The 17,814-nt window shown below is 38.7% G+C and overlaps 2 protein-coding genes across 2 annotated transcripts; both read right to left on the reverse strand.

Moving 5' to 3' along the window:
• Positions 1–279: 279 nt before the first annotated feature.
• Positions 280–12,899, reverse strand: LOC110042362 (QRFP-like peptide receptor). Its single transcript, XM_089286838.1, has 2 exons — positions 12,836–12,899; positions 280–4,379 (listed from the first exon to the last, which is right to left on the reverse strand). The coding sequence occupies exon 2, from the start codon at positions 4,353–4,355 to the stop codon at positions 3,393–3,395; it is 963 nt and encodes a 320-aa protein (XP_089142964.1). The 5' UTR covers positions 4,356–4,379; positions 12,836–12,899; the 3' UTR covers positions 280–3,392.
• A 939-nt stretch (positions 12,900–13,838) lies between these two features.
• Positions 13,839–17,162, reverse strand: LOC149117876 (QRFP-like peptide receptor). Its single transcript, XM_089286846.1, has one exon. The coding sequence runs from the start codon at positions 17,082–17,084 to the stop codon at positions 16,074–16,076; it is 1,011 nt and encodes a 336-aa protein (XP_089142972.1). The 5' UTR covers positions 17,085–17,162; the 3' UTR covers positions 13,839–16,073.
• Positions 17,163–17,814: the final 652 nt, after the last annotated feature.

Consider the following 17,814-nt stretch of genomic DNA (forward strand, 5'->3'; position numbering starts at 1 on the left):
TCATCAGGTGATCAACATGAAAAATCAAAGGTGTTTCGTATGTTTAGAGAAATTACAAAACAGTAAACACAGCGGAAAAAAGTGGTTGATTCTGCCTAGAAGATTTACTCTGAAGTGACTTGTCAAATCGCGGTAAGTAACTCTTTGTTTTAGGAACTTTCGTCGCGTTTTCTACAAAAATTGCCACGTCGCTTCGGCGAGACATCTTCGATAGGAGTTACAAGTGCAAAAGAAGGATCGTGGGGTGAAAGAGCTCTTCAACAAATGGACGAAAACCCCTTCTTTTTTTTAAAGCTTCTTCTTTATTCCCTGTAGAGCAACGCTACCTCTTATAGCTGTTACACTTCTTACACTTCTCAACGGCTTACACCTCTGAACCTAAGACCATCTTGCTAGCTCTGATGTTGATCTCCGCTTACCCTATGATCTGAGTTTTCAGTACTATAATTCTAATGAATTTCATGATAATCATTATATAAATGAATATTTTTCTGACAAATACTTCTCTGCTTTGCACTGCAATGTTAGGAGCTTGTCAGCCAACTTTGATAATTTGCAACATATACTGTCTGAATTATATTTGCTTTTCTCAATAATGGTCACACTGAGATAAAGCTTAAAGTTAACCAAAGTTTTCTACCCAATATCGAAATGCCAGGTCATTCATTCACTTTTCAACCCAGTCTTTGAAATGCTGGAGGAGTTGGTTTTAATATTAAAGAACGCCATTTATTTACAACTAGACCTGATCTTACATTATCCACAAATGACTTTAAGGCACTATGGGTAGAAATGCAAATTGGATACTAACATAACATGATCTGTGGTGTGATTTACCACCACCCACATGGTAATATGCAAAACTTTATGGATTTTTTTAATTCTACTATTGAAAAGATTGATAGGGAGACTAAATTCTGCACCATCTAACGACATTTTAATTTTGACCTTCTTAAACTGGATTTTCACCTAGATACAGATAAATTTTTAAATACTTTGGTGTCTTATTGCTTTCAACGTCACATTTACAACCTACTCGATTTACTAACCACTCACAAACTTTAATTGACAACAATTTTTTTGGAACACCTCACCTTAAGTAGGAATATTATTTATGATCTCTCCGTTTATCTGCCTAATTTCCTTATTATATAAAAAAAAAAATCACTTCTTTACCTAACAATGTTAAGATCTACAAAAGATGTTATTCTAATTTTGATGAATCTGTTCCTATTCAAGATATCCTGTCAGTTGATTGGGAAAATGTCTTGCATGCCGACCCTGATCCTAATAAATAATGTAATGTTTGATGCTTTTCACACCAGAATCTCTGACATAGTTGATGTTCATATTGTTGGACATATATTTCCATGTAACTCTGAATATTATTACACTAAATTCAAACTTTATATAAATAAAATTAATCACCTATCAAAAGTAAGTAAAAACAATTAGTGTAATAATTATTTCCACATAAATATGTCTGATTGTAAGAAAGTCTGGAAGGGGGTAAGACAACTTATTAATCTTAAATCCAGATCCGGCTCTTCTCCCACTAAATTACTTGTTGAGGATGTTGAAAGAGGTGATTCTAAGTCAATGGCAGGTGTTTTTAACAATGTCTTTGCAAACATTGGAGATAATTTGACAAAGGATATTCCTAGTGTAAATAAATCCCCCCTTCAGTATCTCACAGTTCCATCCATTCTTTCTATTTCCACGACAACAGTTGAAATTGAAAATGAAATCAGTGGGCTAAATGCTTAAAAGTCTACTGGACCTTACAGCATACCAGTTGCTATTTTAAAAGCTACCAAAAATTTCATATTTGCATCTCTAGAAATTATATTCAATGCCTCCTTTTCTACTGGAATTGTTCCAGATTTATTTAAAATAGCTAAAGTTACCCCTGTTTTTAAAAAGGGCGACCAAAGAGGTCTAAAACGCATCAATGTGAGCCCTCGTACTAAAAGTATGACTTTGTTTTCGACAAGCGTGTGGTGGACCCTAACGCATTCATGTCATATCCTTACGGCTACACCCAAACATTGGACGAGGTGGACATGGAGGATGTGGACACTGATGGCTCCATATAACTAGCTCTTGTAAAGTATTTTATTGTCGTTGCCGTTGTTGTTGTTTTTCAATAAGCTTGCTGTTGTTTTTCAATAAGCTTGCTGTTGTTATAGTTCGCACATAGTACGTCCCAATGACAAAGAGTCGAGTAGGCACCTTGATGATACCCACCAGGGATCAGGGATTTTTTTTCTAAACGAGCTATGGTAACCAATCCCTAGGAAGTGCCACATCACGCAGAGATTGCAGGGTTTAATGCTCTTCTTCTTAGGAGAAGGGGACTGGGGAGGCTCAACTGTAAGTACTTTAATTAATTTTTTTTCTCTGATTGGATAACGTTGATATCATCGACCCATGATGCTTTGGGATAACCTCTATAGTCATACTTCGAATCCAAGTCACTCAGTTTTCAAGATGGTGGCAGACCGTGTGGACTATGTTGTTTGAGGACAGGACATTGTAATGATCTGTTTATTGATTTTTGCATTAACTTATTAGCAATCAACAAAAAAGATGGTGATTTTCGGTGTGACAAGGATCACGCCACTCACAACCATAGGCTTGGATGCCTGGCGTTATTCTCCCTTCCTGCCATCTTGGATTAGGGTAAGCACCGCCATCTTGTTTCATTGGCGCCTGACTATCTTGAATCCTTAATTCGACTCTTGATTGGCTCTTGGACATTTTAAAATCAACTACGTCAGAAATTTATTCACGGGGATGAAGTCCGGCCCTGTGATTGGTCGACAGCCATTTTAATAAGATGTTTATGATATGTACTGCGCTCTGATTAGTTAGGAAGCAAAGGAGCTACCTATACTACTATTGATCGATTAATTGATCGCTTCGATTGCCCTATTGCCGGTCCAATATTTTCTAACTATTGGACCAGGAAATATGCTGAATAATTCCTTGCGACCACTCTTCAAGTTTTATGGCTTTACATTTTTGAAAGAATGACCTACACGTAAAAGAGCTTTTTGTTCTTACAACTTTGTTTTCCTTTCTAAAGTCCGCATCAGTTAACTGATAAACTCGTTTACTTGAAAGAACAGAGAAATTTTATACAAAAGCAACCGACAATTGGACTGGTAAATAAAATCCCACGTAATAAAAAGGAAAATTTTCACAGAAGTTCGACTGAGGTCGACGTTTTCAGTCGTATTGGCTGTAACCTCAAACCTGTACACGCTGTAGATTTCAACGAAAATGCAAATTTCCTCCAACCGGAGAAGTAAACTTAATTCGAGAGTCATTATGTGTAATTTTTAGGCCATGGGACCTCTACTAGCGAACTGAATCAAATCTGTACGACCCTAAGTCTTGTTTGAATCTTTATCTGTACATGTGACTTGTTTGGCGGGGCTGATTCTGCAACGCTGGCGTGTGCAAGGAAACAGCGCTAGTATGTGCTTCCGAAAACGGTCACTCTGCCAGCTGTATAACACAGGATTTATAGCAGAATTGAGAGTGACCAAGACGATGCTGGTTGTGTGTACGGCTGAGTAAAGCGGCTGCCTGCTGAACGAAGAGAAGACGTAGACGACGAGATTTGGGATCCAACAGATGGAGTAAATAACGCTGACCGTGACCACGAGCCGGGCGGTTTTCTTGCAGTAGCGCAACTTATTTTGCTGTGCCATGGTCGACGTAGTTGTGGGACGAAACCACAGCTTGTACACTAGCTTGGAATACAGGTAAATCATGACTGTGATCGGTAGAACGCCATAAACAGTGGCACTAAGGGGGCTGTGGAATTGAGCGAAATTAGCAGTGGGCCATTTGAACAGACAGAATTCGTTGACGGAATCATACCGCGCGTACATGAACAGAGGCAGGTTCCACAAAACAGCTAGCACCCAGTCCAGGACAACAATACGCTTGAGTTTGGTAGTTGTTATCCTTTTGCGTTCATCGTAAGGGAATTTAATGGCGAGGTAGCGCTCTAGTGCGATACAGACGAGGGAGAAAGTAGAAGCCAGCGCGCCGACCCAAACAAACGGCTCACCGGTGATGAGCTGGCATACAACGTCGCCGGCTGTCCCTTTCGGGTGCGTAAATATCAGCTTAAAGATGTAGCGCGCCGCGATGAACACGGCTACAGTCATATCAGCAACGGCTAGATTCACCAGGAGGTAGTTCATGGGGGTACGCATTACCCTGTTACGAAGAACGACCGCACAGACCAGGCTGTTACCAACCAGGTCTGCGATTACCAGGAAGCAGAAAGCGGCGGTGATGCCTATCTGGGCCGCCTCAGAATACTTGTACAGTGACATCTTTGGATCTGGTTCCTCTGTAAACTGTGGGATAATATTAGTAATAGCTGTAGGATATTATTAATCTCTTTAACTCAGTTGATATGGTTCCTCCAGTTATTAAGCTAGATGGATCACAAGTAAACAGCAAGAACATTTGAATTTATACTTTTTCAATCATAATAGTAAATGAAGCGACGGTTGTTCATTTTGATGAAAGTGCTTCAATTATACCAAAATGCGCCTGTTTTACCGATTTTCAATTTATTTTGGTCAAACAATATATCATTTTTTTTTGTTTAGGCACATTAAATTGAACATTTAAACTTTATTTACGTCACTGTTGTGAAAATTACGTGATGTTCTTTAATTTGTGATCACGAAGCCGAGTCAGAATAATGATAAAGTATAGGTCGTTTGCGTAACTTGGTTTTCTCTTCGTCGGGTAAGCAATACCAATGAATATATACAATCAAAAATATTGCTTCACTGCTCTGGAATCATAGCACATTTCCTGTAGTCAGGGTGCAATAAAAGTTTAAAAGTGGAATATTAATATTTGAATCACACGAGGTGACACTCGTCTACAAGCTTCACAATTCTCTCAGATCGCAATTACTGCACGTTACGCACAGAAAAGGAAACCTTAAAAAGTCTGGAACAGTGTAACAAAGAATAAATTATGTCGATGAAACTTAGCTCGTTTACTGGACACTGGAGTATGAAAGGAACATATTTCGAGGAAATCGTCGCCTATTCATGAACGTTGCCAGCTCACACTCAGTGTCGACTCAATGGATTCCAGCAAAACAAATGTTCTCAGAACGATTTCCTCGAAATATGTTCCTTTCATACTCTAATGTCCAATAAACGAGCTAAGTTTCATCGACATAATTTATTCTTTGTTACACTGTCACTTTGTTACTGAGTGTCACAGAAAGCGACGACACGTTCCAACGTGATAATTGAGATCCGGTCACGAAAGCACTCTTTAAATAAAGACTAGTAGCAATCAAAGATTATGAGAGGGCGTTCGACGCCGTCACTTTAATATATATACCTTAAATGATTTCACTAGCTGACTTTCAACCTCTCTCTATTGCTAAAATCAACGTTTTTCATCGGGAACCGAGGTTTTACAGACAGATAATCATGTGCATGCCATTTTAGGAGGTCCCCTGTACAAACTACGATTTGTTGATACTTGCGTGACAGCGCCAGTTTCCGTAGACTCACAAATCTAATAGAACTAACATTTTTACATCTAAAGCCTTTAAATTTCGTGTTCAATATTCTCACATTAACTGGTAATGTTTAAGTTTAAAAGCTAATTTGCAAAAATATATTTTACATACATTATTCTACGCTGGAAGCACAAATATAGGCAAACATTTGCAATCGCGTGCTCCTTTATCGTCAGCGTAAACAAACTTCGTGTAACTGATTCGAGTATCTCCTCTGATGAATATAGTAGACAGTATTTACATAATTTGCCGTTCCTTGGTTCAGCCTCACTCTTAGCTTATGGATCTTGCCTTCAGAGTACTTTTCCGCCGATTCCAAACAACATTCAATCGGATAAAGACTGAGCTACATGGCGATTCAATGTCGTGTTCGTTACGATACAAAATAAACAAGGACAATTCCCTCAGATTTCGATAAATGCTGCCGTCGAAGCGTTTAAATTCACCAAAATCCAACGCTGAGAGCACAAAATAGCGAAGCCTACGGCGACTGAATGAAAAGAAGTCATAGAAAGATCCAGCGCAAAGACGAGCTCACATGACCTGCTTACATGCTCACATGGTCGCCACGTCTTGTCACATGTATTAGCAACGATACCAGTTTACTGGCCGTGACATGCCCCTGCAAAAAATCAAGCGGGGTGGCCATTTTGGTGTCCTTACAGGAATGTGGATTTTTCCCGCATATAACCGTGCACAGGTAAACCAACTCCAGAAAGCCACAGGTCAAAATTAGGCTTGCGTTCTCCGAACGCAATAAGGGCTTAGAATTAACATCTATGTCACTACCGCATATTTAAGAGCGACTCTCTATAGGGACAGATAGATTGAAAAAATGTGGCACAAGGTTGGAAAAATGGACCCCTTGATATTTCGTCCATGGTATGCTGAGAATCGTGATATAAGTTTTATAGGTTCGGGAGTTTTCACACTTTTGAGAAAATTACGAAAAACCGTCGACAACCCGCGAAGCCGAAAAATCACAGAATTGAGGTCAAATTTCATGATCAGATAGTCGAACTAGCGTGAGGGCGCATTGCAAATTATGCGTTTCCTTAGTTTATAATTTTATTTAGGAGGTATTGCTAAGCTGCTTTGATGATATTTTAGACTCACAATTGTAATTTCCAATTCCTGGAGACCAAGCGAAGAGAACCGAAATTTCTAGACTTTGAAAATCAAAATTCCATTGCGTTTTCAAACATCTCAAAACATACTCGGTATTATGTAGAATTCTTTCAAAATTCAATTCTAGCAAGTACAAGAGCTGTTTTTGAACGTGATGTAATTTTTTTCTTGGCAAAAGTTATTTCTGAGGCGAGCGACCCCATGCAAGTTGACCCAATTTGACCCTTCGAAGAGATTTTGTTTAATCATGTAACGTAAACAATTCGACTAGCCTTAGCTCGCTTTGTGAGCAAACCATTGAAAAACCCTGCCATTTCCCATTAAAAAAACCCAGTAAACCTGAGATAACACTTCGATGACAGCTTACCTTCCAAATGGGTGTTTGAAAGCAAATAATTTTGATATTCTCCGTTAATTTTTCCATTGCTATCTTGTTGCCACACTTAATAATTTAGGGTCATATCTTGACATCGAACTTGTACGTCGGTTCCAGGCTAAGCTTGTGCAACACTTTTCCGGAAAATCAATCCATATGTTGCAATATCTTCCTCTCAGTGAGCAACCTCTTGATATTCATTTAGTTTCTTGTATAATGAAAAATTCCTAAGCGCAAGACGTAAGTCTCGGTCTAGTGAGCGTAACGCAATCTTTCCTTCTTCACTTCCAGACTAGCTGAGTTTTTTTTCCGGACGGGGGAGGGGGAAAGAAGTTTTCGTATGCAAACAATTTCTTTTTGTTGTTGATGTTGCACGTAATGCATTTAGCGGTTCATTACATGGCCACTGCAACAATTTAATTAAGATTCTCCATCATGATATCACCATACACTAGAGTTTTTCATGTCTTTTGTTCCAAATATTTAATACAGTAATTCACTCAATTGATTTCGCTCAAAATACGTTTTTCTTTCAAGTTAAGACGGGACAACTTCCCGTTTTTTTGCCTTAGCGTACTCAGCTGTTGCTCAGCTCAGTGAGTAGTGTCCCTAGTCCCCTACCCCGCCCTTGTCCTAACTTTGAATTTAAAGTGAGTGAAAACAAAATGTATTTGGGGTAAAGAAGGGCCCATTCCATTTTTTTTATTAAAAGGGGAAATGGGAGGGGGGGGGGGGTGGGGAAGACTGGAAGATTTTGAAAACAAAATTGCCCGGGTGCAAGCCGGAAAACAAATTTCCTGAAGAGCGCAAACTTATATAAATCCCCTGCAGCATCTCAGTGAGATGGATTCTAAGAAGAAAGGGAACTGAATCTTGGACTTTAGTGCTTCGAGGGTCTTGACTGCATTGGCCACCAACTAGCCGCTGAAACGAGCAATTTGTCTCCATCTTCCAATTTTTCAACCGATGACGCAGAGTAAATGACTCAATTTCGGCGGAAGTAAACACATGCGTCCTAATTACTAGTCTCCTTCGCAGCCATTATTGGGGTCGTCACGCAACGCTTCTCCCCTACTAACGGCCCTTAGTGGGGGAGAAGCGTCGTGTGATGACCCTAATAACGGCAGCGAAGGAGACTACCTAATTACTGGGGATGCCGAATTGTAAATAATGTTTAATTTCAAAGTGTTTTTTCTTTTCTTTTCTTTTTCTTTTTTTTTTTTCGACAAAGTGAGCACTTAAGGTTAATATACAATACACTTCAAAAGACCTAAACTCATTTTCCTGCACATATCTTTGTAAAGTTGTAAAGATTTTAATCCAGTGGAGTTTGTCCGCGTAATTAGGTTTGCCGAATTTAAGAAAAAGTTAGGAGCCTCGCATGTGCTAAATTCGCTTATCGGGCGCGCGATCGAAAAGTTCGATTTTAAAAGATAACAGCTCGAACGCCGTGAGAATTCTATATTTAGAACTTTTTTAAAGGTAAACAAACCGTTTGCCACAGATCTATTCGCGTTTGGTAAATATCTGTTTCAAACTTAGATCTCTCTCGATGGCAACTCTCAAAACAGTTTTACGTGCTCTTTGCGTGTGCGAAGAGAAACCTGTCTTGTGCGAACCCAGAAACAAATCATGTTCAGTTTCCAAGAGGATAGTTTTCGAGAATCATATAAAAGCGTGCATCTACTTTTGCATCAAAAGGTATCTTGTTCAACATTATTCCTAAAAAGTTAGATGCGCCACGAAGAGGACCTATCTGCGTGTTCACCTGCCGTGGGCAAATTGGTAAATACAATAATACAAAAAATCGCTTTGCGGCCAGTAATTAGCCCTTTTTCAGATATATATTACTATTCCTTTTTATCTAGCTTTAGGAAATCATTAACAATGGACCTGCTTATGCATTTGACTTTTGGAACTGAAACTAGATAGGATTTCCAGTTTGTTGCTCAGTCACTAGAAAATGGGAAAAGTAAATGTGTTGCGTGCCGTATACACCGATTCAAAGTATTGCATACAAAGAGCTCTCCTTCGAAATAGGCATGTGATTACAAATAAAAAAGTTACAAAAAACCAAAACGAAAACATTGTGTGCTAGTTAGGAAGAAAACGAAGAAATGAGCAAGAGCAAAACAGAAATAGTCACGCTGATGTATTTGCGACACGTGATCACTTAGATGTAAAGATTGCGTGACATCGATCTGGATTTATTTTCAGTTCAATTAGTTCCTTCACTTGTTGCCTCTTTTCATTAGAAATATTCAATAAAAAACTCAGTAGATGACCAGAGGATCCTTTATACGCAAGATATGGATTCAGGTCCTGCAAAAATATTGCACAAGCCAGAGAAAGGTTACACCTAGAAAATGCCGTAGCCGTATGATATGGCCGGTGCAAGACAGCAAGAGACAGGAAAATTAGCGAAGAACATCAAAATTATTTGCCTTCAAACACCCATTTGGAAGGTAAGCTGTCATCGAAGTATTATCTTAGGCTTACTGAGTAGTTTTAATGGGAAATGGCAGGGTTTTTCAATGGTTTGCTCACAAAGCGAGCTAAGGCTAGTCGAATTGTTTACATTTCCTGATTCAGGTGGCTGAACACAGTTTTTGATACCTGTGTTCATTCACCTTTTTCTCTAAAACCCTTGATCCCACGGTCGCCAAAAATGGCAGCAAGCAAGTTAACAACACAAACTTTGGTTTTCTGATGGTTAAGCTGTCGTATGTACCGTTGCCATGGCAACATGAATAAATATAAACAGGCCTTTAAAATCGGTTTTGTTTATTTATAGAAAATCTAGTCATTAGATTTTCTTTATAATTTGCATGCAACAAGCTTGTAACGATTCTCACAAGTTAACACCATTTTGCTAATAATTTAACAGAGAGATCTTTAATTATCCCTTGTTGAAGGCTCACTGGAATAGCTAGAATTTCCTTTGTTAAAGTTCAATCATTTTCAATACTCCAGTTACTTATTTCCTTGAGTATTTTCATGCCAAATTTCGTGAAATTCTAATGAGTGGTTTTCGAGTAATAGGCGTATTTCCGAGAGTGCAATTTTCATTCAATCGCAATTTTTTGACTTACTACGCATGCGTTGCATTTAACTGGGTTCTTTCGGTAACAAAGAAACAGCTGAGAATTGCTGGGTTCATTGTATCGTTACCTTTCTAACATATCTTTGTAATAAAAGATTAAAGCCATCAACACACTGGATTCAATTATAGAGAAAAATAACGCAGATAGTGCGGGTGTTGAGTAAATAAAATGATCGCTCTTTTGACGGCATGCTTGTTTTTTGCAATCCTTGTGCGCGCGCTGAATTGCATCAGCAAAAGCGCGTGCGAAAACTGTGTTCGGCCACCTTAAACAAAATCTCTTCGAAAGGTCAAATTGGGTCAACTTGCATGGGGTCGCTCGCCTCAGAAATAACTTTTGCCAAGAAAAAAATTATGTCACGTTCAAAAACAGCTCTTGTACTTGCTAGAATTGAATTTTGAAAAAATTCTACATAATACCGAGTATGTTTTGAGATGTTTGAAAACGCAATGGAATTTTTGATTTTCAAAGTCTAGAAATTTCGGTTCTCTTCGCTTGGTCTCTAGGAATTCGGAATTGCAATTGTGAGTCTAAAATATCATCAAAGCAGCTTAGCAATACCTCCTAAATAAAATTATAAACTAAGGAAACGCATAATTTGCAATGCGCCCTCACGCTAGTTCGACTATCTGATCATGAAATTTGACCTCAATTCTGTGATTTTTCGGCTTCGCGGGTTGTCGACGGTTTTTCGTAATTTACTCAACAATGTGAAAACTCTAGAGCCTAAAACTTATATCACGATTCTCAGTATACCATCTCTGGACGAAATATCAAGGGGTCTATTTTCCGACCTTGTGCCGCTCTTCACGCGATGGTTAGGGAGAGTGGCTCTTGAGCCCCCTCGAGTCCTTAATGAACCTGGCATAACCTCTTTTAACATTCACATCTTTATCGTGGCTCATGAAGTTTGGTTGAATAGAACGAAATATTCCACTTTTAAACTTTTATTACACTCTGAGTACAGATAATTCTTTAATGTTTTAAATGAATATATGTTTTACAATTTAGACACGGTTTACGTTCGCCGTACTTCAAATGGCTATAGATCTAGAGTAAAACAAAGGCAAAAATAGAGAGCAACTTAGAGACTGCTGCACATCAAGTCTAATTTTATCAATTTTTGAAGATAATTTTTCCGCCGTCGATTTCGCAACTCAATAAGAAAGAAAACAGACACAATAAACTTGTACTTGGCAGTTACCAGGCGTTATCAGTGAATAACTTTCCTTTTAAGACTGCCGTAGCCGTTTCTTACCCAAAAAGAGTGTAGGGTGATTTTTTTTATTCAAATCAGAGAAAATAATTTTATTATAAAAGTAAACTCGGCGAATTCATTGCGTTTGCCACTCATCCTGAAAGCAATCCTGGCAAGCTAAGTTGAAAGGATTACTTAAATAAAAACTGGGTTTAATAACTAACTTGAAGATAGATTCAAAACTCTGTCTATCATTTTCTCCTTGTGACAGCTATTGCCAGATCGACATTATATTTTACTTTTTTTGTTTTGTTTCCTTGTCGTTCCTTTTTCTTTCTTTCTTTTTGACATTTTACTAGGGGACCATCATTGAAAGATGTTCAATAGAAGGAAACTACATCCAAAGCGAAATAAATTGGAATGGCTTTACCATGTGGGTTTTTGACGTAACCAATCCTCAATAGAATAAATGAAAAGGAGAGTTCAAGATTTAACATAGCAATATTGTTCGAGAATCAATTAGCCAAATCCCTAACTTGCCTAAATAAACAGTTTTTATGTGTTGAATTAAATAAAAGAATCAAAATCTTCGTTCAATCCATTCCCCTCGTTTGTATTTCAGGTGATTTCAACCGATCAGTTCTTTCCTGGATTATTACGCCTTATTTATTTTATAGCGAAGAGGTAGGTAAGGGTTGGAAAGACAACATGACGGTTTAAGTTTGGCAGAAATATTGGATAAGTTGTGGGTGGAGATGCCTTTTGTAATTCTTGTTTCTTTTTCAAACCAAAATCGACGAAAACAATGACCTTACCAGCTCAGCTCAGAAGAACATGACATGGGAAAGACACGTGCAAACATCGGGTTATGTTGTTGACATATTGCCCGTCGAATCCATCAGATAACGTGAGTCAAAATCCACAAGTAAATAGAGAGGGGTATTCGTCTGTTCTTATACAGTTCAAAATAGAAAAGATTATGGAAAAGAAACCATGAAAAATGCTTCACCAATCTTACGTAGAAATGATTACAAAAAAGATAAAGATATGCCAAGGACAAATGCGAATGGATTACGTTGAATGTTTGAAACGTTGTGTCGGTCAAACTAAATCCATTTGGGCTGACAAACAAAAATATACAAACATAGTATCAACTTAGAACCGACCTTCGTACCTCAAATAACAGAACACTACTTCTACATTTTATAACGGTGGAACCGAAAAAGAATAATAGGCTATTCTTTGCCAGACCAAAGGAACCTGTGAAAATTGTTTAATCTGGCAAGCCGTATAAATAAAACCTCGTCTGGCAAATTTATGATATCAGCAGATATATACCTTTTAAGAATTTCGAGAAAGTAAACGCTTTGCTTTATTTCTCGAGATCAACGGAAAAGGACAGCAGTGGACTTAAAGTTTGGAAATTACCGAAAGCTACATAGAAACCTTACCTTGTGTTGCTTCCTGAGAAAGGTAATTTATCTTCTGCGAGGGTGAAAAGAAGTGCAAGTTGCTTTCTAGTGTCTAACTCACAAAATGACATGAGATCGATGTGTCAAAACTTGAAGTACAGTCATCATAAACTAAAAATTATTTGAATTTATAATTACACCGTTTCTTCACCTGGGACAAATCCTTATCCAAATAAAACTTTCGATTAAAGAAGAGACAAATGAAAGAACTTTTTTTCGCTTCAAAAGTGTCAGTTATAAAAACATATTGACGTAAGTGTTCTTTCGGCCACCTAACACTATCAAAGTAGAAAAAAGACTAACTTTACTTGACAGTGAATTATGGAAAACACGTTTTTGTAAAAAATTCAGATCAAGGTGTGAGCGCAATTGCAATTTTATTAAAGGGACACGAATAAATATTAGCGGCTGCGTAAAGTCCCTCCAATAAAAACGCGTCTAAAGTGCGTACTTAAACTTTCTCTAAATGAGCACTCTTAAGTTTTGTAAGGTGGACACTAAGTTTCGTAATGTGCATATTTTATTTTTCTAAAATTGCAAACTTTAGGAAACTTAACGTACGCGAAAGTTTGCAAATATATGATCCTAGTTACAAAAGGAAATGCTTGCAATTTAAAGCTTCCTGAACTGCTACAACTAAATTAAATGAATAGGGTAATTTTATTTAATTTTAAGATTTTAGGTGACTTTGCCCACCTGCTGATATTGATCTAGAGACAACACCTCACAGAGTGGGTGCGAGGTGTTTTTGTTTTAGCCATTAAGCTCAGTTTGGCATTATACACTTAATTACTGGTCCCCTGGGAAATAGCTGGAGGTTTGGCTTTTATTGCTGACTGTCATCAGAGTTCTTTATCAAGAATGAAGTGTTAAGTTTCAAAGAGTGTTTAACGCGCGAGAACACCTTGAATATACAGCTTGACTACCCCACGCCAGTTATCGACTAAACTTATGCTTTACAAGTAAGTCTTAAGACGAAACGAAAAGTTGAAATTTGAATTTATTAATTAAGCAGTACCACTCTACGATTCCTTTCTTTAAATTGCAGTTTTCTAATTAATTAACCTTTTATGTCTTAATTAGATGAAGTTATCTATTGTGCAAGAACCCAACACAGCGTCAAACCTCAACTGCATGAAAAAATTCTAGCTTTCGACAGCAAAACACGTTTGTTCTCGGTTAAAAGTGAAAACTGCCCACGACCACATAAAGCCTCTCGTTTGGACTTCAAGATAATTCTACTTGCAACTGGAATCACGCATTTTGAAAGATTGCCAACTTTTGGCATGTTCATTTAGATAACCCTGACTATGACTGGTTATGTTTCGTTCTGCCATGCTGCCATGTGTAGGTCTTTTGGTCTATAACTAGAGGAAAAGATGATGAGGACTTAATATCTTCCAAAAACATTAAGCCAATGTGCGTAAAAACAATAGAAAAGAAAACCCAAAAAAATACTACTAATAATAGAATAACGAGAAAACAAAATTGAAAAAAAAAAAAATTAAAACAAAAAACAAAAAAAAAAGGAAAAGACAAAACATTAACGACAACCAGAACCAATCAAACAAAGATGCAATTAAGTTTCCTAAACAAGGGGAAAATACCTTTCAAGAAATTTTGATGCTTTCCCAGTAAAATTGAAGCAGAAATTACATTCAATGCCCCCTTCTCTACAGCAATTGTCCCAGATTTATTTAAAATAGCTAAAGTTACCCCTGTTTTTAAAAAGGGCGACCAGAGAGGTCTAAAACGCATCAAAGTGAGCCCTCGTACTTTAAGTATGGCCTTATTTTCGAGAAGCCTGTGGTGGACCCTAACACATTCATGTCATATCCTTACGGCTACACCCAAACATTGGACGAGGTGGACGTGGAGAATGTGGACACTCTGATGGTTCTATGTAACTAGCTTTTGTAAAGAATTTTGTTGTCGTTGCCGTTGCTGTTGTTTGTCAATAAGCTTGCTGTTGTTATAGTTTGCACATAGTACGTCCCGGTGACAAAGAGTCGAGGTGGCACCTTGATGATACCCACCGTGTAGTTTCTGCGCGATCAGGGATTTTTTTCTAAACGAGCTAGGGTAACCAATCCCTTGGGAGTGCCCGATCACGCAGAGATTGCAGGTTTTAATGCTCTTCTTAAGAGAAGGGGACTGGGGAAGCCCAACTGTAAGTACTTTAATTCATTTCTTTCCTCTGATTGGATAACGTTGATGTCATCGTACCATGATGCTTTGGAATAGCCTCCCTGTAGTCATACTTCGAATCCAAGTCACTCAGTCTTCAAGATGGTGGCAGACCGTGTGGACTATGTTGTTTGGGGACAGGACACTGTAAGTGTCTGTTTATCGATTTTTGTATTGATTTTTTTGACAATCAACAAAAAAAGATGGTTGTCACGGTTTTCGGCGTGAGAAGGATCACGTCACTCACAACCATAGGCTTGGGTGCCTGGCGTTATTCTCTCTCCCTGCCATCTTGGATTACGGTAAGTACTGCCATCTTGTTTCATGGGCGCCTCTATCTTGAATTCTTAATTCGACTCTTGATTAGCTCTTGGACACTTCAAAATCAACTCCGTCACAAATTTAGTCACGTGGATGAAGTCTGGCCCTGTGAATGGTCGACAACGGTTTTAATGAGATGTTTATGATATGTACTACGCTGTGATTGGTTAGGGAGCAAAGGAGCGACCTATACTACTATCGGTCGATTGACTGATCGATTCGATTGCCATACTGCCGGTGCAATATTTTCTAACTATTGGACCTGGAAATATGGTGAATGATCCCAAGCGACCACTCTTAAAGTTTATGGCTTTACATTTTTGAAAGAATGACCTACACGTAAAAGAGCTTTTTGTTCTTAGAACTTTGTTTTCCTTTCTCTTTCTATTTTACTTTTTTTTTTTTTTTGAAAACGTCAGAGGTGCGTCAACGCTCAATCGGCTCTCAGTCTGCTTAAGTAAACTGAGAAACTCGTTTATTTGAAAGAACCGAAAGTATTTATACAAAAGCAACCGACTATTGCTCTGGTGAGTAAAATCCCCCGAAATAAAAAGGAACTTTTTCACAGAAGTTCGACTGAGGTCTGAGGTCGACGTTTTCAATCGTATTGGCTGTAACTTCAAATTTATATACGCTGTAGACTTCTACGAAAACGCAAATTTCCTCAAACCGGAAAACTAAACTTAATTCGAGAGACATGTTTAATTTTTTAGGCCATGGGACCTCTACTCGCGAACTGAATCAACTCTGTAAGACCCAAAGTCTTGTTTGAATCTTTATCTGTACATGTGACTTGTTTGGCGGGGCTGATTCTGCAACGCTGGCGCGTGCAAGGAAACAGCGCTAGTATGTGCTTCCGAAAACGGTCACTCTGCCAGCTGTATAACACAGGATTTATAGCAGAATTGAGAGTGACCAAGACGATGCTGGTTGTATGTACGGCTGAGTAAAGCGGCTGCCTGCTGAACGAAGAGAAGACGTAGACGACGAGATTTGGGATCCAACAGATGGAGTAAACAACGCTGACCGTGACCACGAGCCGGGCGGTTTTCTTGCAGTAGCGCAACTTATTCTGTTGTGCCATGGTCGACGTAGTTGTGGGACGAAACCACAGCTTGTACACTAGCTTAGAATACAGGTAAATCATGACTGTGATCGGTAGAACGATATAAACAATGGCACCGAGGGGGCTGTGGAATTTAACGAAATTAGCAGTGGGCCATTTGAACAGACAAAATTCGCTGACGGGATCATAACGCGCGTACATGAAGAGAGGCATGTTCCATAAAACAGCTAGCACCCAGCTTAGTGCAACAATTCGCTTGAGCTTGGTAGTTGTTATCCTTTTGCGTTCATCGTAAGGGAATTTAATGGCGAGGTAGCGCTCTAGTGCGATGCAGACGAGGGAGAAAGTAGAAGCCAGCGCGCCGACCCACACAAACGCCTCGCCGGTGATGAGCTGGCATACAACGTCGCCGGCTGTCCCTTTCGGGTGCGTAAACATCAGCGTGAAGATGAAGCGCGCCGCGATGAACACGGCTACAGTCATATCGGCAACGGCTAAATTCACCAGGAGGTAGTTCATGGGGGTACGCATTACCCTGTTACGAAGAACGACCGCACAGACCAGGCTGTTACCAACCAAGTCTGCGATCACCAGGAAGCAGAAAGCGGCGGTGATGCCTATCTGGGCTGCCTCTGAATACTTGTACAGTGACATCTTTGTATCTGGTTTCGCGGTAAGCTGTGGGATAATATTAGTAACAGCTGTAGGATATTATTAAACTGTTAAGCTCAGCTGATATAGTCCCTCCAGTTATTAAGCTACATGGATCTCAAGTAAATAGCAAGAACATTTGAAATGATACCTTCCCAATCATAATAGTAAATGAAGCCACAATTGTTCACTTTGATGAGAGTGCTTCAAATTATGCCAAAATGCGTCAGTTTTACCGATTTTCAATTTATTTTGGTCAAACAATATATCATTTTTTTGTGTAGGCACATTAAACTGAACATTTAAACTTTATTTACGTCAATGTTGTGAAAATTACGTGATGTCCTTTAATTTGTGATTACGAAGCCGAGTCAGAATAATGATAAAGTATAGGTCGTTTACCTAAGTTGGCTTTGTTTTCGTCGGGTAAGCGATCACTCACTCACTTATCCTCATCGGGCCAACGAGGACTCTTGAGGCCGGTCGGGTAAGCGATACCAATGAATGTATACAATCAAAAATATTGCTTCCCTGCTCAGGAATCATGTCACATTTCCTGTACTCAGGGGGCAACAAAAGTTTAAAAGTGGAATATTTCATTTGAATCACACGAGGTGACACTCGTCTACAAGCTTTACAATTCTCTCAGATGGCAATTACTACACGTTAAGCACAGAACAGAAAACCTTAAAAGGTCTGGAACAGTGTAACAAAGAATAAATTATGGCGATGA

Source organism: Orbicella faveolata, unplaced genomic scaffold, assembly GCF_042242905.1.
Source record: "Orbicella faveolata isolate gen_17 unplaced genomic scaffold, um_ofav_v1 contig_1, whole genome shotgun sequence".
Taxonomy (NCBI): domain Eukaryota; kingdom Metazoa; phylum Cnidaria; class Anthozoa; order Scleractinia; family Merulinidae; genus Orbicella; species Orbicella faveolata.

Excerpts from the sequence above, each read along its gene's own strand:
- LOC149117876 (XM_089286846.1), bottom strand. The coding sequence starts at position 17,084 with ATGTCACTGTACAAGTATTCAGAGGCAGCCCAGATAGGCATCACCGCC.
- LOC110042362 (XM_089286838.1), bottom strand. The coding sequence starts at position 4,355 with ATGTCACTGTACAAGTATTCTGAGGCGGCCCAGATAGGCATCACCGCC.